Source organism: Cynocephalus volans, chromosome 6, assembly GCF_027409185.1.
Source record: "Cynocephalus volans isolate mCynVol1 chromosome 6, mCynVol1.pri, whole genome shotgun sequence".
NCBI classification, from domain to species: Eukaryota; Metazoa; Chordata; class Mammalia; order Dermoptera; family Cynocephalidae; genus Cynocephalus; species Cynocephalus volans.
The window spans coordinates 21622575-21650002 of record NC_084465.1 but is presented as its reverse complement, the minus strand read 5'-3'; the positions used below and the strand labels follow the sequence as shown (position 1 = coordinate 21650002).

At 39.1% G+C, this 27428-nt stretch overlaps 1 protein-coding gene across 7 annotated transcripts in view; it reads left to right on the top strand.

Moving 5' to 3' along the window:
* Positions 1-27008, top strand: part of CALD1 (caldesmon 1) — a 172773-nt gene extending 145765 nt beyond the window's left edge. For 2 of the 7 annotated variants that reach the window (XM_063100519.1, XM_063100522.1), the window contains 10 exons: positions 74-151; positions 5195-5340; positions 9968-10238; positions 12722-12862; positions 14869-14912; positions 15003-15084; positions 17237-17374; positions 17787-17882; positions 22114-22194; positions 24744-27008. In XM_063100519.1, coding sequence (XP_062956589.1) covers positions 74-151; positions 5195-5340; positions 9968-10238; positions 12722-12862; positions 14869-14912; positions 15003-15084; positions 17237-17374; positions 17787-17882; positions 22114-22194; positions 24744-24749 — 1083 coding nt within the window. In that variant the 3' untranslated portion in view covers positions 24750-27008. Of the gene's footprint in view, positions 1-73; positions 152-5194; positions 5341-9967; positions 10239-12721; positions 12863-14868; positions 14913-15002; positions 15085-17236; positions 17375-17786; positions 17883-20179; positions 20267-22113; positions 22195-24743 lie in introns of those variants that run through there. The other 5 variants (XM_063100521.1, XM_063100520.1, XM_063100526.1 and 2 more) reach the window with 5 other exon arrangements.
* Positions 27009-27428: the final 420 nt, after the last annotated feature.

Below are 27428 nucleotides of genomic sequence, written 5' to 3'. Positions count from 1 at the left end.
ACGCTCTCACTCTTGTTAAACTAGGAAGGGCTTCTTTTTACATAAGTGACCTTACCATTCTTGAAAATAAAAGGAAGAAGAAAAGGGAGCTAAAGTGCAAGCTAAAAGAGAAAAGTCCCAAGAAGACAAGCCTACCTTCAAAAGAGAAGAGGTAAATATCATGGAGAAGTAATCCGATCATAAGGCAACAGAGAGCAGTGTTCTAGGACATCGCAGGTCTGATGATCTCACATTTGTAACCTTTAACCCAGTGTTTTTCAATCCGTGACTCGTGACCCATTGAATGCGCAGATCAACTTGGAGTGTCTCAAAATTAGTTAAATGTGCCAATGGGCATTTTAAAAAATGAAATGGAATGGAAAGTATCAGAGATATTTGTACATAGTATGCTTTCTACTGCATTGTCATATAAGTTGTGTTTCTTACTGTGGGTCACAGTCAAAAAGCTTTGAAAAACACCACTCAAATCAGTTTTTCCCGCTTCTTTCTTTTCTGAGTGCTCATTTTCTTCCTCAAACCATCCTACTTTCATTTTGATCATGAAATATTTCCAACTGGCCTTGATTAATATTTAACTTTTCAAAGGAAAAACACCTCCATACATCTCAGTAGAGAATTTGGCAAACTGAAGATGGTATTTGTTTTTCAAAAGAAAAGTTTGGCAAAATGTTCTGCATTGCATTTCTGAGGCACACACAGGAGCAGGTGCCAGGGTGTTTATCTGTAGGTAAGTGGACCAAAGCTGCTGCAGGTAGAAGGTCATGGGGCTCTGACATGATCAAAATGCCACATCAGAAAGCCTGAACTCGTTTTCACCATTGTGCTTAACGTTAGCCCCAAATAGTCCTAAAAATCATGACTATGTCTAATCAATTCGCAGTCCTTGAATTGTCAGAGGTAGGAAGACTTGAATTACTTTGCCTATGGGACTAGTGAAGTGATTGTAGCCATTGAGTGACATTTCCAAACAAACACTTGTCACATGTCTCTGCCTATTATGGCATCTTATCAAGAAAACTCTAAATTTTAAACAGAAAAATCCATATTTAGAAAATAGATGACCAGATTAAATAGGAGATGAGTTATTTTCTTCAATGTTTTTCACAAGATTTATGCAAAAAATAAGAACCCCTAGCTCATGTTACACATTACATTTATGTTAAAATTTATGCTCCTCTCTGTTTCTAGTAGAACTTGCAGAGGTTTGGGAGTGAAAACTGAACGTGAGCACTGCCCAGCTAAAGGAGAAGAAGTAAATGTTAATACCTGGAAAACTAAATTTAGCTCTAACGAGGTACATTCAGTAATTTAGCTCTAACAAGGTAAATTCTAATGAGGCAGCTAAGGAAAATGTTGAACCTGTGGAGAAACCTTGTCTTCATTTTGTGACAGAAGAAAAGTTACAAATTCATCTACAAAAAAGTGACAGTTGCCTCAGGGCTTAACTGAAACAGCAATGTCCCACGTGAGTTCTAGAAAGCTAGTGTTTCGTGGTGAATATCGTTAACTACAGAAGGAAGAGCGTGCGACATCATGACTCAGTGATTAAACGCACAGAGAAGGGAGGCTGTAGAAAACACTGTTTGGATTCTATGTTTAAAATTTAATTTAATTCACTAAGATGTGATTTGTTTTTAGTGACCAAAGCATTCTATGCCTGTGTACAGTGTCTGTGAGCTGGAAAGCACCTGTCCTTGGTCACACAAATCATCCTTTTGCCTCTTTGCAGATAATGCCCCAGTTCAGTGCCCATGGTCTCAGATACCCCCAGAATAATTTCAAGCCTGACTCTTTCCAGTTGCCCTACAGAACATTCCAGTATCCCAAACTTTTGGCCACAAGGCTAGAAAAATTATTCAACCCAGGCTTTCAAAAAAAAAATAAAATTCTGTATTCCTATTTTTACATTGTGTACATAAAGTACTGGTTGAATGACTAGGTTTTCCACTTTACAGCTAGTTGTGCTGTTGCTTTATGTAGGCAGTTTTACATCTTGTTTACATGATTCAGCTATTTTAAACAACCTCTTCCTTTTTTCCCCCCTTTTTGTTTTTTAAAAAAATAACCCAAAACCTTTTCTTTCAAGGATCTATGCAGCATAGGCAGGATAGGTCAACCACAAATAAACACAAACATCACATGAACCTGCCTAGAGAAAACATTTCCAGAAGTCACAACAGTGCCTTGGAAAAAAAAACCACAAATCCTGTCTTTCTCCACTGCAGTCTAACTCATTTGTGGCAATGGGTCGCAGATGGTCACCAATATTGAAACTTAATTTCGCTTTCTTTCTCTCCTCTCCAATTATAAAAAGCCTCTTCCTAGTTCTTTGCCAGGAGATATTTCTTTTTCTGGATTCTAACAGAAAAAAAAAAAGCTCCCAGCCAAGCGGCTCATATGATATTGGAACTGACATTCATGCCATCTGAGCCAACACTTCCAGAACTTAGTGCACGTATGAATCACCTGAGAATCTTGTTAAATGCAGAATCGGACTCCAGGTCTGCTGGTGAGGTCTGTGTTGCCTGTGGACCAAACTTTCAGTAGAATGGAGACTACAGGACATCCATGTGATAGAAATTAGACCCAGAAAATGATGTGGAGCTTCTGAAACTAATAAAAGCACCTTAAACCTAGTCTGAACAACTATAACTTGTACCCAACTCTTGTTGCTATTTTGGAATCAAATAATGCAAAGCAACACGGTACAGAGAGTCAGATCTCAGTCCTTTTTAACTCACTCAACCTTTTGAGTGTCTCTGGCATAAGGGCATGTCGCTTGAATTGCCACCCCCCACACGCCCATGTGTTATTCCATTGGATACTCCAGAAATCCAGAGTTTGATCTAAATGATCACATTTGGCCAGAGCCTTTCTCATGAGTATGCTATTGTTATCTATGTATGAAGCACATTAACTCTTTCAGGATACTTGGCTACACATTGATCCTTCAGCACAGACTTTCTTCATGGTGACATTCTGACCTAGAAGATCTAATGCTTTTCCCAAGGGGCTCATGATTCCATGGGCTTGGGTTGAATCTGCCATAGAATCCAATCCACTATGCTCCTTAAAATAAAATGTAAAGGCTCAATGGAATTACTTTATTCCTTTCCTAGAAAGAGAAAATAATATGCAGTCAAACTCAAATTATTATTACATTGAGAATGTTTCTACGGAACTTTTACGGAGAGAATATGAACATACCACCCACCATAACCTTTGCCAATAAAGGCAGAGCTTGAAAAAAATGGGGGTGGGGGGTGTTTTCTTCTGTTAGACATGTATTGTCTTACAAAACTATTTTAAATACTTTTTTGGTCAGTAAATCAAATATTACATTTTGGGAGAATGGAAATATTTCTGACTACTAAATAGGAGAAATGAGTTAAAGGGAATTTCTCTATGCATAGTGCTCCACAAACCATGAGATTTGACTCAGAATTTATTTCACAGGAGTCCCTGAAATGGGACCCTCTCAAATCCCACATTTGTATGCCCAAGTATTTCTTAACCAGAGTATAAGCTCCAGTCCATTGTTTCTGGGGCTTTATCCAACAATAGTAGGCCAAAATGAGAATATACCTGCCTATCCAATGAATACTTATTTATTCGTGGGCAAGGACAGCCACCAAGGATCCAGTCAGCTGTACTACAGGCCATGAGCTTTCTTCTCTTCTCTGGATCCTCTCACGACCAATCATGAGCCAAGAGATGAAGGATCAGGAAAAGGTCACCTGGTCCAGCCCCATCTTCTTACATGCATGGGGCCAGCATCCAGAGAAGTTAGGTGACTTGTTCAAGTAGCATAGCTAGTTTTTTGACAGCACTAGAACCAAACCTCAGGTTTCCTGACTTGCAGACAAAGCTGTCAGAGAGTGGCCAAACATAGATCCCCTCTTCAGCCCATCGAAGGGAAATCCTAGGTATGTACCCCTTGGAGAAAGATTAAAGTCTTAACTAATTAGGGCAACATAGTAGTGAATAGTCCATCAGTATAAATTAATCAGCACCCAAAGGAGACAATCAGGCAAAGGACTGTGGAAGGCTCCCCAGTAAAGAGCAAAAAAATGTGCTCTGCTTTGTAAAAATGCACTTTCGGATCAAGTGTTCAGGGGGAGTCTGGAGAATAGCTGGAAAGAGGTGAGTGATCAGCTAAGAGAAGAACATGCCATGCAGCAGCCCCTAAAGCCCTACGTTCTGACAGCCTACCCTTCCTTCGCAGGTTTCTTTAGATTGCTAGTGCTTTGTAGCTGTTCGTCTTGAAAAGAACTTTTGTGAATCTCACCTGTTTCCCACTCATCTTTAAGAATGCACAAGTGATATAGGCGAAGTAATTTGAACTCCTTTACCTCCCCAATAAGCTATGTAAATTCAGTTTACTTTGAAATAATATGTCTCATTGACCATGAGGAACTTGCAACACAACACCCACAAAATATTAAAGCTAACACTTGCCCTCCATGTATCACCTTCCTCTGTCTCCCACGACAATCACAAAACCACTCTCAGAGTATTAAATTTTTACCAACAATGGAAGTCAAGGTAAACTCTGAAATTTTTCCTACTCTGTTCTAGCTTTAGTGGTTTAGATGACCACAAACATGGTGCCGCTGGTCTCTGAGTCCTCCCCCTAGAGGTAGAGTTATCACGTGTTCCAGCCTTGGGAACTAGATACTCATTTGATGTAAATACAAGGGTGATCTTTTCCAGAATTGGCTTGGCAGATCTAGCTAACCTGGTAGGTTTCTTCTCCTTTCCTCCTCATTTGTGTCCCTCCCAAAGATTCATTCTCCATCCAGGAAGAAACCTGCCCAAGCAACCTGGCCATTCATTCATCAAAGGTCCCTTTGGGAACTGCAAGCTGCTATTCTTACATGGAGTTCCCAGAATTAAATAGTTTCTAAATAGTAACACTCCCACTGCTCTCAAGAATAAAAACCCCAGTGAGATCAGGGATGATCTTGACTTCCTAAAATTGTGGTCAAAGACTTTGCCCACAGGCTAAAGGACCACAGCGCACTCTCTAAGAATTTCCTCTGACCCTGGTTCTACCACATCATTCTACAGATGGTTTGTTTTTCTACTGAGTTTTCTAGCTTCCTAATAATTTGAGGTCTTATTTGGTGATACCAACCAAAATCTAATAAAATTTTTGTTATTATGTTTCTTCCTGATATGTACTGTTGGTTAGATCAAAGATGAGAAGATTAAAAAGGACAAAGAGCCCAAAGAAGAAGTTAAGAGCTTTATGGATCGAAAGAAAGGGTTTACAGAAGTGAAGTCACAGAATGGAGAATTCATGACCCACAAACTTAAACATGCTGACAATACTTTCAGGTAAGAAACAGTGACTAGTTAACAGCAACTGTGGGAGAAAAAAAGATCAGTCTCCCTATCTCGTGCCTCCAGACAGAAACGTACTAAACATGCAACATACTTTTGTTGTGAAGTCACTAGCCATTGTCTTAGAGATACGCAGTCAGCAAGTCCAGCCCTCACATCACCAACAGAGGACCAGCAGTCATTGCTCAGACAGGGCTTAATCTGGTTTTCCCATTACTTTGCAAGGCAGATCACGCTTGGCATCCATGTTTCTGTTCACTGACCTAATATGCTCCTGCAAGATGTGTTTATTAGAAAACATTATGACTGGGGTTAATATCACTGGTTCATTCTCTATATAGTCCAGCCAACTTCTTAAGAGACCCTTCTCAGTACCATTTTCAAGAATGCATTTTCTAACGGTTGTAAATAAAAGTTGCATAAAGCTAACATTGTCCGGTGGGCAAAGACTTGGGAAACATTAGGTTAGACTAAGTTAATCAGATCTCTTCACCACAGGACATTCAGAGTGCTTAATGTTCACTTGCATTGAGAATCTCTAAGTGGGAGAAAGAGATTTGGAATTAATGCTCCATTTCATACTCTTTAGAAAATCCCCTTGTATAGTTTCAGCTTCCCCTCCTCACTGCCCACTCCCATTTAATATTAAAAATCTGGGCAATTGATTATAGGACAGACTACACCAGTAGATGCAGGTAAATCCTCTCCTTTAGATAGAATTGAATGCTGAGAGCAGTCCGCCAGTTTTGCAGAAGGACTCAGGTGCACCTGCAACATGGACACCTGGCTACGTGATTCTCTGTGCCCCATTCTAACACACACTCCCTCTAACCACTGGTGCCAAATCCCAGATTCTGCTATTTCACTGGCTACTGTGCCAGATGTGCTGGAAAAGAGTCTTGGGTCCCTGCAATGTGGATTTCCATATGGTTGTTCTTTGGCAGCAGCCTTGCCTGTAGTCCCTGTTTTTCTGAACATTTCGAGTAAGAAAGTTACCAAGCAGGTATTGTGTAGGAGTTTGACACGCTCCTTACACCAAGGCCTCTGTAACATTCAAAAGCAAGTAGAGTTATTTGGGATGGACATTTCATGCTCATCTAAGAGGCTAAGATGGGTAAATATAGTTACCTCAAAACAATTTTTCTGGACAAAAATTTGAGCAGAAACCTATGCATGCAGAAGAAAATGTGTGCGTAAAAGACCTAAATACTATGAACGAGTAAGAAGGATAGAATCTGTAGACATTACTTGGGATTGGTAAGAAAGTAGATGTAAAAATTAAGAGTGTATTGGAAATTCATAGAAAATCTACAAAGCAGGTTGGTTCAGGCTGGTAAGCTGAGCCCAAAGCTTGCTGAAGTGCCTGTAGTTTCATGTTTTAAAGCCCTGGAGTAGTGTTGGGTTCGTGAAAAGTGCTCAATGAATATTACCTAATATTCTTATGGTTTTATTATTTGATAGTTTAAAATATGTTTTGAAGGTATAAGTGCTTTTAAGTTTTATTTTTGTTAGGAGAAATAATGTTTAAAAAAAATCTGTCATCTGAAAGAAGTTTGGTTAACAATTAGCAAACCTGCCAGTGAGCTTCAGTCAAGCTCAAATTAATAATTATCATGCCTATTGTGTTGAAATCCAGAAAGCTGTGTAATTCTAAGAAGAGTCATGAGATAGCAACAGATTGAGTACTAAGAACCCTTAAATGTAACTCTTCCATCTCTGGGCAGAAAAAGTGACAGGAACAAGCTGCCACCATATTATTGGTTTCTGCTTAGCCAACGACGTATGTTAGTTTTAGTTTCAATTAGAAGTTGATGCTGATAGATGCAGAGAAGCATGGTTTTGCTCTCCATATGCTCATGAAATGAGGAGGGGGGAAGGGAGGAAGAGCTTCTGCTTAGATAAGCTGAGTACCTACTGGCTTAACTAAAGACAAGCCGTGTTCTTAATGGTCAAAGGCCCAATGTTGGTCTTGACTTAAACCTAAAAGGATAGGGGAAAGAACTTTTTGGAAGAAATTTCCAGATAAGTGGCACCCTAATGCTGAGGGCTTGCCAGCACACACAGGCAGTGATGATATGGACAAAACTCTTGCTCTGTCTTGAGCATAGCTCCTTATGTTTGATTTAAGTACTGCCCCTTTGATATTCCTGTTTCCTTGTAGCTAGATTGTTTTCTCTAAAACATGGCATAAAAATCTCAATTAGATGAGCAAGTTATAGAGATAGCAAAATGTACAGAGGGTTTATAGAAAGTATGAAATGACGCTTTTGTATTTTATTTTTTAAGATGGTAATTAAAGTGGGAGGGATTGTGATTACCAGTAACATTTTTCCAGATATTTTCAAGGTATATAATATTCAAGATAGGCAAACATATATACAGATAGCGTGTATATGTGTGAATGTAATTCTAAATACACATTTTAAATTGATTCTGGCATTGTACATATAGCAATGTATCATGGGATTTTTATACCAATAAATAGAAGCCTGTAGTTAATGATGTTAGCGTATTCCACTGGGTGGATGCATTCTAACTTATGTAACCAGTTCCAAATGATGGAGACTTTGATTGTCCGAAACAGACTGAGCGACACCTAGTGGAATCCAGAGAAGTTTCTATAAGCACATGTTTTGCCAGTCCAGCTCCTGTACGGTAATGTCATGAACACAAAGACAGAGCGGACTTTCTGAAGATGGGAAGACCTTAACTTGACTAAGAGAGGAGTCACAGGCCTGAAAACTTACAAGACTGTGAAAGAGCAACATAGTTTTAAGGGACCTTCTAACTTTGTTTGAGTTCAAAAAAAAAGAATTCATCTTTAACTGTCAAGACCCTAGAGCAATATTTATAAACTTTTTAACCTCAGCCCTTATAAGAAATAAATTTTACATTACGACCCAGTACACGCCTACTTATATATTTATAACTGAAACAAGAGTGTCAAGAAATGGTACTTTCTCTTGCTCTATGCCGTGTACTGTAATGTTTTCCATTTCATTTTCTTACATGCTGATTACAGTCTGCCAAATTGATTTTCTGACCTGCAGCTTGAAAAACATTGTCTTTGAGTCCCATGAGATTACTACTATGTAAATATAAATTTATATATCAACTATATTAGTTGTTATTAGAAAGGAAGGCATGTAGTTCAAAACATTACTGAAATCTAGGAGTGGCCTGTAGCCCTCTGCCATAAGTTACTGGCTTTTTGGGGTCGGCCTGGAATCATAGATCAGGAGAGAAGACAGAAAGGCTCAGGCACTGGGAACAGGAAAAGATGGCTGAACTAGAGCTAGGCACTGAAATAAAGCCGTCTATCCAAAGCTTTGCTTTAAGCTTGAATCTCGCAGCCGATCACTGGCCGATGAAATTGCCTGCTGCCTCTTGATTAAAAGCTATATACAGTAATATATGTCTATTCTTACAGAGCTGCTCCAAGAAAGTTCTTAGTGACTCTGCATGAACTATGTCTTCAATATGTGCATTTTATTGAACACAACTGGAATAGTGCAGTTAAATTAAAATTACTAAATTAGTACTTAAAATTACTAAATTAGCTCTGATACAGTGTGATTAGGGTTGTTACTTAAATGCCATTCTTTATGCTTCATAAACCCTTTTCATATTCATTATCTCTCTTAATAGTCATAATAACTGGGAAGTTGGAAGGTTAGGTGTATTATCCCCATTTTACGAATAAAGGAACTATAGGTGAGAAAGAAAAAATAGTTTGCCCAGTTTTTTTCCATGTTGTAACACGTATCGTGCATTTTTTTTAATTGTAAAAAAACACAACATAAAATTTATTAATCATTTTGAAGTGTACAGTTCAGTGGTGTCAAATATATTCACATTGTTGTGTCACAGATCTCTAGAACTTTATCTTGCAAAACTAAAACTCTGTACCTGTGAAATAACAACTCCCCATCCCATCCTGTCCCCAGCCTCTGGTAACCACCATACCATTTTCTGTACCTATGAATTTGACTTCTCTCGGGACCTCATTGAAGTGGAATCATACAGTATTTGTGTTTTTGTGACTGGCTTACTTATTAACATGATAACTTCAAGGTTTATCCATGTTGTAGCATGTAACAGGATTTCCTTCTTTTGAAGGCTGAGTGATATCCATTGTGTGGGTAAGCCACATTCTCACCCATTCATTCCACTATGGACTCATGGGTTGCCTCCATCTCTTGGCTTTTGTGAGTAGTGCTGCTGTGAACATGGATGTGCAAGTATCTCTTTGAGATCCTGCTTTAAATTCTTTTGGATAAATACCAGAGGTGGGATGGCTGGATCGTATGGTAGTACTATTTTTAATTTGGTGAGGACCCTCCATCCTGTTTTCCATAGCGCTGCACCATTTTACACTCCCACCAACAGCGCATGTTTGCACCGTTTTGCAGGTGACACAACCAAGGGTAAGTGTGCAGAGTACGGGCTCCCACTAAGACCTTGTGGTAACAGGCGGACCCCAGCCTACCCCTGGGGCTGGTGTGAGGGTGCGATTTGGGCCGGGGATGCAAAGCACCCCCCGCAGACAGACAACCCCCTCCCTCCAGGGGAGGCTGCGAGGCCGAAGGGTGCCAACTCCTTTCCCTTGCCCCCACCCCAGCAGCCAGAGCCGCCCGGGAGGGAAGGCCGGCGGGGACCCCAGGGAGGCGGAAGGCGCCCCCCGGGTGGAAGCCGGCAAGCGCCTGGAGGAGCTCCGCCGCCGCCGCGGGGAGACCGAGAACGAAGAGTTCGAGAAGCTCAGACAGAAGCAGCAGGAGGCGGCCTTGGAGCTGGAGGAGCTGAAGAAAAAGCGGGAAGAGCGGAGGAAGGTCCTGGAGGAGGAAGAGCAGAAGAGGAAGCAGGAGGAAGCCGATCGGAAAGTCCGAGAGGAGGTAAGCGGGGCGCTTCCAGCCCAGGCGCTGGTGCCCAGATGCCCAGATGCCCTGATGCCCGCGCCCGCGCCGGGCCGGGCCGCTGCTCTCTTGAGCGTGGGCTTCCAAAAATATATTTTAGTTTATTATTTACGGGTTTTTATTGGTTATGAATATTCATGAGATGCAAAGCTGATCGTCACCCCTTGTGCCCAAGACGTGAAAGCCAGATTCATACTGGCAGCATGCCTATTGCCACACATTGCGATTGTACCCGTGTCCCCCACCCAATTATCCTTATCCTGCCTCCCCTCCCTGTAACCCCCCCCACTCTACTTTGTAAAAAAAAAAAATAATAATATATATATATATATTATTTTTTGTAAATAATAAACCTGCTGTGTGCTAGGAACAGTTTTAAAACCTTTCGACATGTTCATTTACCCAGTTCGCATAAGATCTCTCTGATGTGGGTACTTAACCCCATTTTTACAAATGAGGAAACTGAGGCACAGAGAGTTTTGTTGTTGTTGTTGTTGTTTTTGTAATTTTCCCAAGGTCCCACTTGTCTTAACCCATTAGCCAATATTGCCTTTCAGTAGAGAAAAGTTAGAAAGCCAAGAAGGATAAAGGTCTACAAATTAGTTACATGAACTAAGTTACGTGATAGTTGTTTTCTAATATTTGAAGAATTTTTATAGAGAAGATTTTTTAAATTTTTCTTGTTTTTTGATTTTTTTTTAATGGAAGAGTAAGTGGATTGGAATGTAAACAGGCAGGGACAGTGTCTGCTTTGTTCACTGTATACCCAGGACCTAATACGGTGCCTGACATGCAGCAGAAGCCCTATCATTATAAGCAGATGAATTTGTTCCATCTTTTAAAACAGAATTCAAAACAACAGATACAGTTACGAGGAGGAAATCTTTGGCTCAGCATATGAAAAAATGCTTAACCACCTACAGCTTATGTTGCTGCAGTTTACAATGTGCATTCTTTCCTTTCATCCTGAGGTACATTATTCTTCTCATTTCATGGGCAAAGAAAACAGGAATCAAATAGTTTGAATGACTTGTTTGAAGACTCTTGACTCACAAGTGGCAGAATCAGTATTGGGATCCAGCTTTTCCCATTCTGGGTCTAGAGCTTTTGAGATAGTGATCTCCCATCATTCAAAATATGCAAAAAGACCTTCGATGACTTTCTGATTTGAATCCTATACAAAGTTTTCCCTGAACTCTGTGGAAAGTTGGGATAAATTGTTCCAAGGTTCTTCCAGCTCCAACTTTCAATGAGCCAATGACCTTTGGTTGGAAAGAAATTGAGGTGACAGAAGTTTGGAGTTAAACATACCAGGGCCTGTATCCTAACTCTACCACTTACAAGCTGGGACCTTGCAGAGTTGCTGGACTACTCTGTGTCTTCTTTTCCTTATCTGTGAAATAATATCTATTTTGCAGGATTGTTCTGATGATTAGATCATTGTATTCACACTGCCTGGCACATAATAGGCCCTCAAAAAGTGGCAGTTATCATTATTGTCATCATTGCTGTTATTATAATGTGGAGGAGGAAAGTTATCAGGGAGAGCAGAAGGGAAATCATGAACTCTTAGAACTGGCTTGGACCTAGATTATTTGGTCTAACCTCCTACCAAGCACAGGGTCCTTCTGCAATATGGATATCTGGTCTCTGCTTGAGAATGTCCAGTGATAATGATATCACAGTTTGAAAACTACAGAAGACTGCAGAAATTTCTTGGGAGGTCATTCCTAGAGGATGTGCAACGTGATGAGACCTCCAAATTTTTTGCCTGATGGAGAAGACAGGGCAGAGTATTCTAGGCCAGGAATGAAGGCACAGAGGAGTTAATGAGGCAGATTGTAAACGTCTGCACTTTCACCACTATGGCACAATATCTCCATCCTTTCAGGTTTGTCAAACTCTAAAATAATCTATTTAATTGAGGTGGGGGTAGGGGGGAACCATAAAATCATGTCTGGTACAATTTGGCAAATAGAGTACCATAGATTTCTATAACTTTTTACATAAGTCACCTTATTTGCCTTCACAACACGCCTAGTAAGTAGGAAGAAGGGATATTCATATTCGTTTTACATATACAGAAATGGAAGGTCAAAGTTAAAGGAATTACACGATGCTGATGATAATGTATCACCATTATGGGTAGCATCACACTGAGCATTAGTCCAAGGACTTTGCATGTGCTTCTCATTTATTCCTCCTGAAGGCCCCATTAAGCGGGTACTATTATTATTCTTGTATTACAGATGTAGAAACTGAGGCACAGAGCAGATGAATAACATGCCCTAGGTCGCTTGGTTGGGAAGGGACAGCGCCAGATGCAAATCTAGGCAGCTGGACTCCAGCACTCAGGCTCACCTCTAGTGACCACCCTCGAGGAAGGCTGGCTATTCTCCCACAACACTCCTTCCTTTGCCTCGATGCTGACAGCAGTGTCCTTGTTGCTTGTTCTCTCTTAGGAAGAGAAGAGGAGGCTAAAGGAAGAGATTGAAAGGCGAAGGGCAGAAGCTGCCGAGAAACGCCAAAAGATGCCAGAAGATGGCGTGTCAGATGACAAGAAGCCGTTCAAGTGCTTCACTCCTAAGGGCTCATCTCTCAAGGTATATTTTCCTGGAACAGTTTCTTTTATAGTATCTCTATTACAACATCATAGAAACTTGATTTTAGCCACTTATTTAGTTATTGGTGATTCAAGGCCTTTGCTTCATTTAGCTTTTTGCTGTCCTGTGTTAGGCTGTTTGGGCTGCTATAACAAAATACCTTAGACTGGGTAATTTAAAAAACAACAGAAATTTATTGCTTACAGTTCTAGAGGCTGGGAAGTCCAAGGTCAAGGCCACAGCAGATTCAGCATCTGGTGAGGGCTCGTTCCTTGTAGAGGGCACCTTCTCACTGTACCCTCACATGGTGGAAGGAAAAGGGGCCAACAAGGCCCCCCAGGCTCCTTTATAAGGGCACTAATTCCATTCACCAGGGCTCCACCCTTATGACCTAGTCACTTCCCAAAGGTCATACCTCCTAATACAATTTGGCAAATAGAGTACCATAGATTTCCCAATTATTTTTCACAACTTCTATTCCTTGTTTGTGGAACTCTGAACCTTGTTTCTCACTGTTAAATTACGTTAGCAATGAATGATTTTTGTGACATAATCTTCAAACAGTTCATGGAAACAATCGTACTATCTTTCAATTCTATTTTTCTGTGAATGTTTTTGAAGTACCCTCATACGTGCAAAAAAGAAATTTTAAGTAAATCAAATATAAAGGTCTCTTAAAAATTATTATTGTTTTCATGTATCGGTGTGAGGCAGCGTGTGGAGTAAGGGGAGTACCAATTTTCTAAAACTAGTAGTATGCTTTGAGTTTTATCAAGACAACACTGCCACCTCTTGGTCTTCAGAAGAACCAATTTCCCTCATTAAACTCCTTAAATAGAACATTTAACTTACAAATTCAGTGCAAATTGTTACATTACTTAGAGCCACTAAATGAAGGAATTTTTCAACGAGTGCATCAGTAAATGGTTGGTAAGTGCTGACAAAAAGTCAAGCTGTATTTGCTAGTGTAGATAGAAAAGAAGTAGGAGTCTGAGAGCCTCTGTAATTTGCATAAACGTGATGGCCAAGGTTAGAAAGATCCCTGCGTCAGAAGGATGCTGAAAGTTCTAGAAAGAAGGGTTCTTGGCTCTGCCACCACCCCCTCCTTGTGCTCCTCTCCTTCCACCCAGCTGGATTTCTCTTCATTCTCCAGATCCACCACTCTGTGTGCCTCCTGGTTCCTCAAATCTTTTTACACTTGTTTGCTTTGCTGGAAATGTCCTTTCCCCTTTAACCCATGCACTCCCACCCTCACTTACATAAACTCACTTGTGAAACTGTGTGGATGGATAAACTCAATCTCAGCTCAAATGTCAAAACTAATGAAAAGCCTTCTCCATCTCCCCCAGATAGTTATTTCTCTTTGTAGATACAGCATTTTCTTATCTTTGATGTGATACCTACCACTGCTTTTTAAATATTTTATTTTTGTGCTCTACTAGTCTTCCCTACTAAATTGTGTGCTCCTTAAAGAATGAGACCTTGTCTGTCTTAGTCTGCTCAGGCCAGCATAACAAAATACCTTAGGCTGGGTGGCTTAAACAACAGAAATTTATTTCTCACAAGTTCTGGAGCCTGGAAATTCCAAGATCAAGGTGCCAGACAACCTCTCAGTTTCTGGTGAGGTCCCGCTTCCTGGCTTGCAGATGGCTGACTTCTCACTATGTCCTCACATGGTGGGAAGAGACTGAGCGATCCCTCAGGTGTCTCGTCTTGATTAGGGCACTAATCCTATCAGATCAGAGCCCCACGCTTATAACCTCATTTAATCTTAATCGTTTCCTTACAGGCCCCATCTCCTACCTTCATCCCCTAAATCTCATTATTCAATACCTTATTTGTAGTTTTCCTCTCTAGCAGAGCTGCTGTCCACAATACCCTAATACCTTTATACGCTCTTTGGTGTTTTTATTCACTGGGTTCAGGGATGATAGTGGCATGGGCTAAGAAACACTGTTTATAAGATGAAAATATTAACTGGGTTTATTTTCTTTTTCTATTCCTAGATAGAAGAGCGAGCAGAATTTTTGAATAAATCTGTGCAGAAGAGGTAAATATGGTTGATTGTTCACTTGAGAATAATAGCTATTACATGCATGGAAAGATTCTTTCTCATATTTTCATGTATGTGCTTGTGTAGCAGTGGTGTCAAATCAACTCATCAAGCAGCAGTAGTCTCCAAGATTGACAGCAGACTGGAGCAATACACCAGTGCAATTGAGGTGAGAGTTGTTCCAGAGTTATGGTCCCATCAAAAAGAAATAGGCTGTGATTACATAGAAGATCATAAAAGCACTGATGACAATAATCAAGTCCAATAGCCATAGTAGTGATAGAATATTAATGATGCTTTATTACACTTTGAACTAGATGTAAAGAAGTATGAGGGGGTCTTCAAAAAGTTCAGGGAAAGATTCATAGTATCTTTTACTTCTATTTTTCCATGAACTTTTTGAAGTTCCATTATATAGTAATAAAGATAAATTATAGAAGGGTTTTAAATAGATTACTACTTTCAGCCTAATATTCTTTAATAAAGAGTTTATTCTTTTAATGAATGGGTTTATTGGTATGTAACTGTCTTATTATATCTTCACAAATATATCTTCAGTATCTTTAATTCCTTATAAAATGTGTTCCCATATGTGGTTTAAACCTTACAATCTTGTGTAATCCTTTTTCATTTATAAAAACTTTTATTATCAAATAAAAGTAGTAGTATAAAGTAATATGAACACAATAGCCCACCAGAGTTTAATCGTCATCAATTTCAAATTGGTTATTTTATATCTAAAGGAGCATAGTTTTATGCTTCTAGCTACTCCAACTTTTTTTCCTACCCAATTGACATGGGAGTTTGTATTTGGAAATAATGTGTCTTTCTAAGTACCAAAGCATTAAGAGGGAAGGTGTCATTGATCAAGATGTGATCCTGGTTTTTTCTGCTTTGTGTAGATGTTTAGTCAATGGTTTTAACCTTCTTCTACATCAAAAGTAATTGAATCCATTTGATATGATTTTCTCCTTTCCTTTGTATTCTATAGATACTTATAAAATAATTCACAAATGATGACAGGAAATAAGAAAGAGAGGGATCTGATGATTTATCAAATACATAACCAAAGTTCTAACACTTAAGACGTGATTTTTATTCACAAGATTAAATATCTACTAATATATATCACAAATTGCAGATAGTTATTTTCTGTGGTTGAATGGTCATAGCACTGATAGGTCTAATGAAGCCAAGACTGTGGCTTCAGACTTTGCATAGTCCAGTGAGATTGTTTTTTATGCCATGGCCATTGATTGTGCCACTTATCCTGGCTGACCATCTTGACCATAGGCCACAGGCCGGACCAGGAGAGAAACTTGTGCCATTTTGGGTATGCCCTTCATTACTGCTGGAAAGTATTGCAAATGCACACCTTTCTTACTTACATCCATTCTTTCCTCCTTCTGGTATATTCTCTATGCAGTGGTATCTCAATATTTCAGTCTTTTAGCATTACCCTGCCTCGGGACCTTTGCACATGCTGTTACCTCTGCATGGAATGTAGTTTGCTCTTCCTGTTTATGTCATCACTTCTGAGTTTTCTGCCAGATCAGGGTTTTAATGTCACTTCCTCAGAATAGCCTTCTTTGACCACCTCCCAGCGCCCAAACTAAGCATTTTTTCCTCTAATCTGTGCTCTCTGGTCATGCTTTATAGCATTATTTTTTATAGCACTCCATTAATTTTTATAGCACTTTCTACAATGTGAAACAAATACTTAATCTTTCTCTCCTATTAAAATGTAAGCCCACTGCAGCTTAGAAAGTGGACTGTCTGATTTTGAGCACCACTGTATCCTCAGAGCCTAGCAGAATGCCCTGCACATAGTGTGCACTTAAGAAGTATCTGTTGAAGAAACGAAGCAGAGTATCGTCTTAACAGTAAATGATGTCCCAATAAAAAGCATATTTCACTTTTTTCTTTTTTTTTTTTTTCAAAAGATGACTGGTCAGGGGATCTTAACCCTTGAGTTGGTGTTGTCAGCACCACACTCACCCAAGTGAGCCAACTGGCCGTCCCTATATAGGGATCCAAACCCATGGCCTTGGTGTTATCAGCACCGCATGCTCCCAAGTGAGCCATGAGCCGGCCCCCCATATTTCACTTTAGAAAGATCACCTGATCTAGCTCTTATGATTGATTTTGATGGGGGTATTTCATCAAATTGCAGTTTTACAACAAATTATGACTCTCGTTTTTTGTGAATATGTTTACACAATGAAGTTTTAAAATGATAATGTTGAGGGAAACAAGGCCACTATAATTTTATGAGAACAGACTTCTCAGCACCAATCCTAAAAATAATTCACACCTTTCAGGGGACAAAAACTGCAAAACCTATAAAGCCAGCAGCCTCAGATCTTCCTGTTCCTGCAGAAGGTGTCCGCAATATCAAGAGCATGTGGGAGAAAGGGAATGTGTTTTCATCCCCCACTGCATCAGGCACACCAAATAAGGTGAGCATGTGATTGTTGTCTTTTAAGTTTAGAGGGCTGGGTTTTTTTTCCGTTTTGACTTAGGAATCACACTAGTTAATAATAAAAGCAGTGAAGAAGGTGCAATTCATACTTGTTTTGCAATGACTGCAAAAGCAAGCTCTCCGAGAATGTGTTCGTGCGTACACTATGCACTATGCTCCGCTCATGGAAGTCTAAATAAAGTGCCTGAGATCAATTGTCAACCCTCGGGATTGGGGTAAGGTGAGGCGTAGAGGGAAGAAAACCAGATAACATATTCTTTAAATATCAAGTTTAAGACGTATGGCTATGTGAAGTAATACTTAATGGTATTTTGAGGTTGCTTCGAAGATTCCTTCCCAGGTAAAGTTTACTTTTTTCTTTAACATTTTGGATGATTGACTCTTTGTAGGAAACTGCTGGTCTGAAGGTGGGGGTTTCTAGTCGCATCAATGAATGGCTAACTAAAACCCCAGATGGAAACAAGTCACCTGCTCCCAAACCTTCAGTAAGTAACTTCAGGTTTTTCTGAACGTCTTTGATTTCCCAACCTCCAGGAGCAGCGGCAAAAAAGCAGTTGGTCTGTTTACCCAGGAGAATAGTGCTCCTGTTCTTTGCTGTCACTGCTGAAAGACAAACAAGGAGGTGTTCACATTTAGAACAGTCCTAAGCAGCTGCACCGTAATTACCCAGAAGGTAACATGTAACCAAGTAATCACCTCTCCACCCTGACTGAGAGGAGTTAGCCAGAATGCTGAAGTACTTCAAAGTTAGACGCTTTACTGGTCTATCTCTTTAGCTTCTATTCTATAAATTATGGACAGGAATTTGAAAATGAAATGTCAAATTATGTTGGTTACTTCTCTGTCAAGAGCACCCCTAAACTTATACCCAAAAGAATGTGTATGTTGGTTATTTTTAATTCATATTTTCTAATTTGCTAATTTCTATAACTTGGCACAAAAATGCAGTAATTGGGTAGTTGTTCAAATAATTGCTATAATTTTGTTGTCAACACCTCCAAAGGAAAGCCATAAAAAAAAAAAAAATAGTAAAACTGGAAACTGGAAAAACTGCTTATGAGTGTTGTTTTTAAAATCTAAAATTTTCTTATTTATCAAGTGTAGCTATCTTACCGTAAAAATGTTCTTTTAACCTTTTCATGGAATATATATGATAATTGTCTTGCATTTATCATTATAATAAAAAAGCCGACCATCAACCGTATGTCATCCTAATGGGAAGGTTAAAAGAATTAAATTTAGTTATTTTTACAACAGGTATAACTGAGTCAAGATTTCCACACCATAAAGAAAAGAAAAAAAACATTTTCTGGGGTTATTGACAACATCCTATAAATAGCAGGACAAAATGGTATTACAGAAAAATTACAGAATCATGGGCTGCTTTACCTACTGTTTGATAAGTGATTTGCTAGACTATCTTCTAGAGGGTGGAGAGGGAAAAGAAAGAAGACTGTGGCAACTGGTATGGATTTTAGTGGTCTCTTTTCACTGGATTTTGTAGACTAGTGTGGCTTCCTCGGTGATGACCAGATTGGAAGGAAACAATAGTAATTGGTGGTGTAAATAAACTGCTAGTTTGAGTTTACTTATTAAGCACCTTTAAGCTTTGTGCACATTCCAGTGAAAGCAGTAAACTATATTTTAGAGCCAGCACCATGTCAACATATGGATATCAACATGGCAGTCTCCTTGGGAGAGGACATGACTTGGCCCCCCAAGGCAGGTGGCTAATTCACAGACACCCTGGGTCCAACAGAAAAGAGATGAAGTTTCAGCAGTGGGGAAAGGGCTGACAGGATCCTGCAGATGCCTAGAGGTTGGCAGGCAAAAAGCTAAGTCCAGGGAAGGCAGTTTGGAAAGACAGGTCAGACAAGGTTCCTAGGTTTTGTCCCTGGGACTCACACTGGTGGCCTGCAGCTAAGATTTGTATAGCTTGGCCCACAACATTGTGTGTTATTTTCCTCTTTTAAATTGTAATTTGAACACATTTTTGAGGTATGAAGGCATGCATTTTTGAATTTGTTGATTCCCTCTTTTCCTTATTTTCTTACACCAAGCCTCTTTGGGCATTTGTGTTTCTAGCTTGGCCCTTCACAGCAGGCATCTGACACCTTTGGGACTTTGGCCAGACTGACCCTGAGCCCAGGATGTCAGAAGAATACCTAAAGATGACAGCAAATAGGAGGCACCCAAAGGTGCCTTCTGATTTGGGGCCAGAGACAATTTATTCTCATCCTATTGTTTATATTTGTTGGCATGTTTGGGTGGAAGAGAGAGCTTAGGTTTGTGTTTGTAGATGTGTGGCATGTGGCCATTAAGACAAAATCAGAGGGCAGTTTCTTTCAACAAAATGTTTCTCACCCAGTGAAATCCCGAGGAGGAGGAAAAGAGTAATTCATAGGATTAAAATATTGAGTTCTAAATTCATTAAGAAAAACCTCTACCAGTAATTATGTAATGATTTTCAAATCTGCTAAGAATTAGAAATGCTCAGAATAGTTTGTCAAATAAATATTACTTGGGGTCCCTGAAAATTAACTTCTTTGAAATTAAACATTGATCTACACAGGGTTCCTTCCTATTGATAGGACATCTATTGCTAATTGTGGGTAGAATTTACAGGATTTCAGCGTGACTTTGTAACTGAAATTCAGTTCTGAGTATGTCTGTTTTCGCTGCTTTGTCTGTTCTTTGTGTCTCAGGTACATGTTATACAGCAATTGAAAAGCTAATTTGTCTTTCTTTTTGTTTTAAAAAAACTCGACAATGTCTTTCTCAGCTGACTTCTGTTCTTCACTCTTTGGTCTCTGGTTGACTGGAAACCTGCTTCTCCTGCCTTCATTTCTCCTCTTCTCCCAGAGTGGCTCTTTCTCTAAAATGTAGTCTGGTCAGGTAATTCCATTTATATTTCCCCTTTGATTTAAAATGCCAACTTACAACTCGGATGTTAATATTTTCTTAAAGCAGATTCTTTAAACTCTTTAAGTGATCTTGAAAGATTCATCGGCAGGATTTAAGGGAAATGCAATCTGATTTCTTGGGTAGAAGAACGTTCATGTGAAAGAAAAATATTTGTCTCATATGAATCAAATAAATAAAGTGATAACAGCCACTTTACAGAGCTTCCATCAGCATGTTCCTAATATAGTTTCCAAAATTTTAAAACAGTCTTCCAGACAATTTGGCAGCTTCTACTTATACTGGCAAATGTAGTGGAATTCTTCAAAAACAATCTGATTTGTTTCTTAATGGTTCCAAGTTAAATAGGTGTAACTCTCTAATAGAATATCAGGAATTCATGCCACAGAGGAAATACAGAAACTTAGTAAGATGAAGGCAAATCTGAGATGTCTCACATGGTACCATTTAACAGTGCATCTTCAGTGTTGAGATCTCAATACCATCTATCAGAAATACACCCGCTTAGACTGGTGTCCATGCATAAATTCAATTCCTATTAGCTTTGCCTTCCTCATGAGAAAAGGGTTTGCCAAAATAAGCACTACTATTTCAGTAAAACACATTTATTTTCTTCAAACTGTCTTTTGCCAAGTACTAATATAAGCAAACGCTGAAAGAAAAGTAAATGGAAACAGAAATTTGGATCCTTATCCAAACGAAATTAATTACGAGGTAGTAAAGACTCAAAGCTGTATAACTGCTTTCGATCATATTTTAGTGTTTCCTTCCCAAGATTTCTACATGTTCTCACACTATGTCATCAACTGTCAGTTTCTCTTATGGGTACAATTTGTGATAAATGTTTATTTTTGCAGGGCTAGGTTCTACTGATTCACTTCTGGATTACCCACTTGTTCCTTGGGAAACACAAAATGATTTTAGTGCAGGAGAAGGGAATTAGAAAAGAATCTTAGTTGGGTTGCCCAGAAGCAAACCCTGAGACAGTGATTCCAGTGCAAGTAGTTTACTTGGGAGGTGAAGAAAACACTACAGGGAGAGAGATGGGGAGAAGGCAGCCAATGAGGAATGTGTTACTAGCAAGTCACTGCACGGGCTGTTAAAACTCAATCCCATGGGGAAAACACTGGAAGCCACTGTAGAACACATGCTTCAGAGTCATCCTACCTGAGGCATGAGTGAGCCTGAGAGACATTCTTGCACCAATGCTCACTGGCCAGCAGTTGAGCACTGCTTTTGGGATGTTAGCCTGCCTCCTGGCTGGGTAGAGTAGGCATCTGTAGCCAGAGAGAAGTCCCAAGGCAAAGAAATGTAGTGTTGGCAGCTGGAAGTCAGGCCAGTGTATGTTGACGTAGAAAGGGCTGGGGACATGGATGGGACACCAAAAGATCATCTGCAAGGGGTGAAATGCTTACCAAACTACAAATGAATTCTTTTAAAATAACCTATGTTTGATTCACTTCCAAGAGCATAGTTAAGTTAAAAACAGGCTACATTATTTTGTATATGCTTATATTCCAGTTTTACTGATCAATAACCAGTAAGTCCTTGGTGAAGGAAAAGGACCCAAATGCTCTAGGTCAAAGGGTATGCCCATTCTCATAAGAAAAGTCAAGGTCTGTATAAAATTAAACAATGGCTAGTGGTCCTTTCATCCATTTTGGATCACTGGAATAAAGTGTATTAAACAAATTGATTCAAACAAATAAACAACAGATGTGGTAATTTAATTAGACCTGGCCAGGAAAATATAAAATGGCCACCCATCAATGTTTTTTGCTTTCTCTCCATTAGGACTTGAGGCCAGGAGACGTATCCGGTAAGCGGAACCTCTGGGAAAAGCAATCTGTGGATAAGGTCACTTCCCCCACTAAGGTAATCTACTGGGAGGACTACTATTTCAGAGATTTGTTTTCCTGATGTATCCTGCAGCATGGTGTCCTGAGGTCAAATGAGAAATATCATTGACACGCAGATCTTTGCCTGCATGACCATCAAAAAGACCTGTCCATAGTTCAGTGGAAGGAAAAGTACATGAAGCCTCTGGCATTGCAGGTTTGTCAGTCATATAGCATAAATAGTCCAACCTGTTCGATGGTTCCCAGTGAGACGTCCTAGATCCACCATAGCAGTAGAAATGTTAACAGCAGAAGGCTGTACGGGATAACCATGGTCTACATTTCCTTACAAGATCCCAGCTTGGCACCACAGTCATTTGAACATCATATAGAGGAAAACATCAGTCTCTCTGAGTGGTCCCAAAGCTGCTTTCTGGAACCACTCCAGGAGATTACATTGCCATTGCCAGTAGCCTAGGACTCAAGGTTGCTATGGCGAAATATAAAATAATATTCAAAAGTAAGGCAAAACTCACTACCCCTTGAAGACTAATGGCTAAGAATGCTTAGATTCCTTTCTTACTTTTTGTCTTGTGGTCAAAGAGTATGCTTATTCTTCAGAAAGAGGGTTCTGGGCAACACCTAAATGATGCTCAGAAATCAAATAGGACTCCTTATTGTACAAGGAGCTGATTCAGCTCCTAATTGTTTCCCCTCCCCATTTCAAGTAACAGACCCAATTTTCTCCCTTAACAGAGGGAAAGTTAAAAGGGGAGAAAATCAGAGGCCAGCAATAAGTAGGATTAGAACTGTCTGTTTATGGGCTGATTTAGAACTCTAGAGACAAGCACTTCTTAAGCAAACTTAGGACTAAAGAACACATAGAAGGCAACTAGAAAATCACTGCAGTTCCCTGCAGTGAGAGAATTGCTTCCACTTTCCTATTTTCTAGACACACTTAAGTCTGGTGCAGCTGCCCAAGTACAATGTATAATACTTCATCCTCTCCGTTAGTTATGTATTGTTCTTTCATTCCAATAAAATCCACTAGCCCAGCCTCTCTACTTAAAGTGACTTTTAAATAAGTCAGTTTTTCCAAGTCATTGCTAAATATATTAAAAGTACCTAGTAATAATTATCACCACTACAAAGCACCAACACTAAGGGAGCCTCCACTCTATGCCAGGCACTGTTCTACCTTCTCAACCTACATTATCTCATTTGATCCTCCAACCACCATGTGAGGTAAGTAATATTATTACTCCCGTTTTACAGCTGAGGGAGATGAGGCACTGAGAGATTAACATTCCCAATGACACACAGCGAATAAGTTGCAATATCTGGATTGATACTCAAGAAATCTGATCTGAGCCTGCATTGTTAACCATTAAACATGCTATTTTCTTTTGAAGACACATATTCAGCAGAAATTATAGTTTTAAAATTCCTTTTATAATTTTCTCTTGGTGGCATGGGAGAGGAAGAATTTTTTGTTCACTTGTTTCTTTTTTAAACAAAGAATGAACTTGATGGCCTAAGCTCTCACAATCCCCCTAGCATAGGTATCTGACCTTTCAGAAATGGCAGTCCAAGTGTTTATATGGTCTTCTTTTTGGATAGGGATGTCAGCTACCCATAGTCCATCATCACAGACATAATCGAGTCCCTCTGGATAACATTCTTCTAGCCAGAGCTCCGGCAAGTGGAACAAAGATGATCTGGAAGGGGAGGACTCAGAAAACACCACTCACACACAATACAACATGAACAGTACTCCCTGGAATTGTGCAAGAGTGCTACATACAAGATAGGAGGGGGACAGAGTGAGTTTTTGCACACACCACCCTCCCCTCCCTGGTCCATACCATTAAACTCTTTCTACAGTAAAAACAACTAGACCCAGAGCTGAGTTTATGAGGTAGCAGATTGGTAGCTCCCTTGCTCCAACATGTAAAACTCACTACCTGTTATGCAATCATTCCTTTAAAATGAAAATATACAACCCATTTGAAAATGTGAATTTGCAATACTTCAGTATTTGTTAATACCTCAGCAAGAATTTTTAGCGGCTAGCTGAGGAGGAAAAAATGGTATAAGAATAGGACTATGGGTCAGTTAAGTCTCAGGGGTAGGGGTGTAATAATAGGAGAAGGAAAATAGATGTCTAAGTAAAAAATGTGAGAAATCTAAAGATAAACATATCCTACTTCACCATCATATATTGATGTGGCCCTGACTCAATCATGTGTGTCTTGTTCTGGAATGCACACTATAGGTTCCTGGCCCTTACAGTGGAGTTAAAAAAAATCTCCTTGACTCTGAATGCCACGAGCAAGGCCAAAGGTCCATATGGGAAGAGGGAACATAAAGGAGAAAGAAAGAAAGCAGGAAGTGAAAAAATAAAGAGAGGAAAGGGTAGAATAAAAGAATATATTTTAATATATGCCAACAATTATCTTCCCTTTCATAAATATTTATTCCTGCCATAGTATGATGTCTTTTCTCTCTCTTTTTTTTTTTTTTCTTCTAAAACCATCTTGCTGAAGCACTGCGGGCTGCCGATTTAAAGTTTTCTTCTCTTAGCAGGTTTGAGACATTCAAGAAAAAAACCCAAGCTCAAGACGCTGGACCAGCTCAGTTGTAGAGGGCTATTTTGCTCTGTTTTATATTTATATTGATTTACTAAATTCGGTTCATTTTTTTTGTTTTATTTTTCAGTATCCCAGTAAACCCATGTATATTATCACTATATTTAATAATCACAGTCTAGAGATGTTCATGGTAAAAGTACTGCCTTTGCACAGGAGCCTGTTTCTAAAGAAACCCATGCTGTGAAATAGAGACTTTCTACTGATCACCATAACTCTGTGTCTAAACAGTGATACCAACTGCAAGTTTGAAATTGCCTGAGGAATGTGTGCAGTATCTAGAAAAATAAGCCGTAGTTTTTGTTTTTTTAAATACAGAAGTCATGTTGTTTCTGCACTTTATAATAAAGCATGGAAGAAATTATCTTATGAGGCAATTGTAACACTTTCTGAAAGTAACCCATTTCCGATTTGATATAATGCAATAATGATTGTCTTTGAAAAAAAAAAAACGTACTGTTAAGGTATTACTTTTTTTCATGCTGATTCATATCTAAATCGGATTATGTTAGCTGACAGTGGTACTGATTTTTTTTTAGGTTGGTTGCTTTGTGGATTTCTTTGTTAGTCATGGTAGCCTGAACCACATTTTAAATTACCTGATTATGTATGTATGTGCATACACGTATACAAACACACTAATGGTAGAATGCTTTTTTATGTGCTAGACTATTATATTTAGTGGTATGTCCTTGTAACTAGCCAATATCACAGCTTTTTAAGAGTTAAAAGTCACAATATTATATTAATATTTCATATTTGCCAAAAGAAACATGGCAGATAGGTATCGATACGTTTTTAATACCCGATGACCTATAAGAAAAAAGTATTGAAAAAAAGAGAGATTACAAGTGTCAAAATGAGTTGAAAGTTTCTATAAGACATAGTATTTAGTTTATAACTAAAGGCAATCTTGAAGTCCAGTGTGAATTTTATTAAATCTACCATCTGGATCAAGCTCAGCGTCTGCTTACTCATAACAAAGTTCACAGTAGGTTGACCTAAATGATACCTAAGATACCTTCCTTGTCTAAAATTTAAAAGCAAGAATTTTAAGGATAATATTGTACAGACTAATTCCATGTGTGGGTCTAAACAAAGACCAGCTCTGGCAGAAGTTTTCTTATGGAAGCAGAGAAGTGAAGTGAGCAGAAGTCAGTATTTAGGAAGCATGACAGTACTTCCACCTTGCTCTGAAACAGTACTCCATGTTATTCTGAATCATTTTTTAAATTAATCTTTTCTACCTTTAATAGTCACTGGCACTTGTCATAAGTCGATAAGGTGTTGAAACTTCAAAAATAGATGTAACTTTTACTCGTTCTACTTTCTTCCCCCCAAGAGTCTTTACTGGCTCACCATTTTTACACACACAACCCAGATATCCAATCTTAACATCTTATTCTTCGCAATAGATGATGAAAGAGTACTCCAGTGTCTTGGCAAAATGTTCTAGTATAGACATATACATGTAGTATAGTTATATAAACACGTAACTCAGTTGACTTAACCAAAATTATCTTAGTCTCAGTTCCTACCACACTGAGGGAGCATCCCAAATATCTATTTCTTTATCTATAGTACTCCCCGAGAAGGGCTAGCCAGGGCAGGGCTGGTGTGAGGAGCGATCACTGCCTTCCAAAGTCTGTTTTCATCATAAATCAATAAAGAGTAGTTGAACCCTCTAGATTTTAGCAAACCTGGGCCAAAGGAATAAAAGCCACCAAGATTGCACAAGTCATCCACCCATGACAGAGTAGACATGAGACTATGATAAGACAGAGTTTACATAAAGTCCCCTATCTAGCATTGACTCCCGTCATTGGAGTGCAATGATCAAAGTTTGAATTAAGGCCTAAGGTGAGGTAACATTGCTTTGTTGTGCTTCTGAACAAGCGCTTCTCCTGATCTATGTATTTTTCTAGAAAGTCCAAAGTTGAGAAGAGAATGTATTGATCCTGACTTTTATTCCAATATTTGGATGGAATAAGTTTTAGGGTAGAGTTTTGTTCAGTTCGCATATAATCTTTTTAAAATTAAATTCCTTGTTTACTTGTTCAATTACAATAGTCTGTTATCTTTAAGAGGTAAAATTGCAAGCTGACTAGCATGTTCTGTGAATCTGCCATTCCTAAAAGTTTTATGAACACTTGATATCTTTCACTGATAATTGATCGCTGCAATAAAAATGTATTGTGAAAATGCATCCACAATAAATGGAATTCCTCCAAAGTCTTTGCCTCACTTACTTTTGTGTACTAGGTTGATTGCAAGAGGTGTGTCTATTGTAATAAAGACGATGGCACAGCAAAACTTATAGTTCAGATTGAGTCGGTTTCACTCTTTAATAAAGATAAGCATTCTCATGTCATTTAAATGCTTCTTCTCACAGGTAATTTTCTATCAAAATATTGAAAATTGCTCTGATGTGGACAACTGACCAAGCACCTGTGGAAAAAGCTGCAAAGAGGGATTTTAAAAATTCTTCCTAAAAAAATTATCAAATGTTCCTTCATCCCCTCTCTCATTGCCAGTATTGTCATGCACTACCCCTCTTGCTCCTAAGATAGACAATACTGTTTTCCTAAAGGTAGCGTCTTTTATAGTAGAAACACGCATTTAA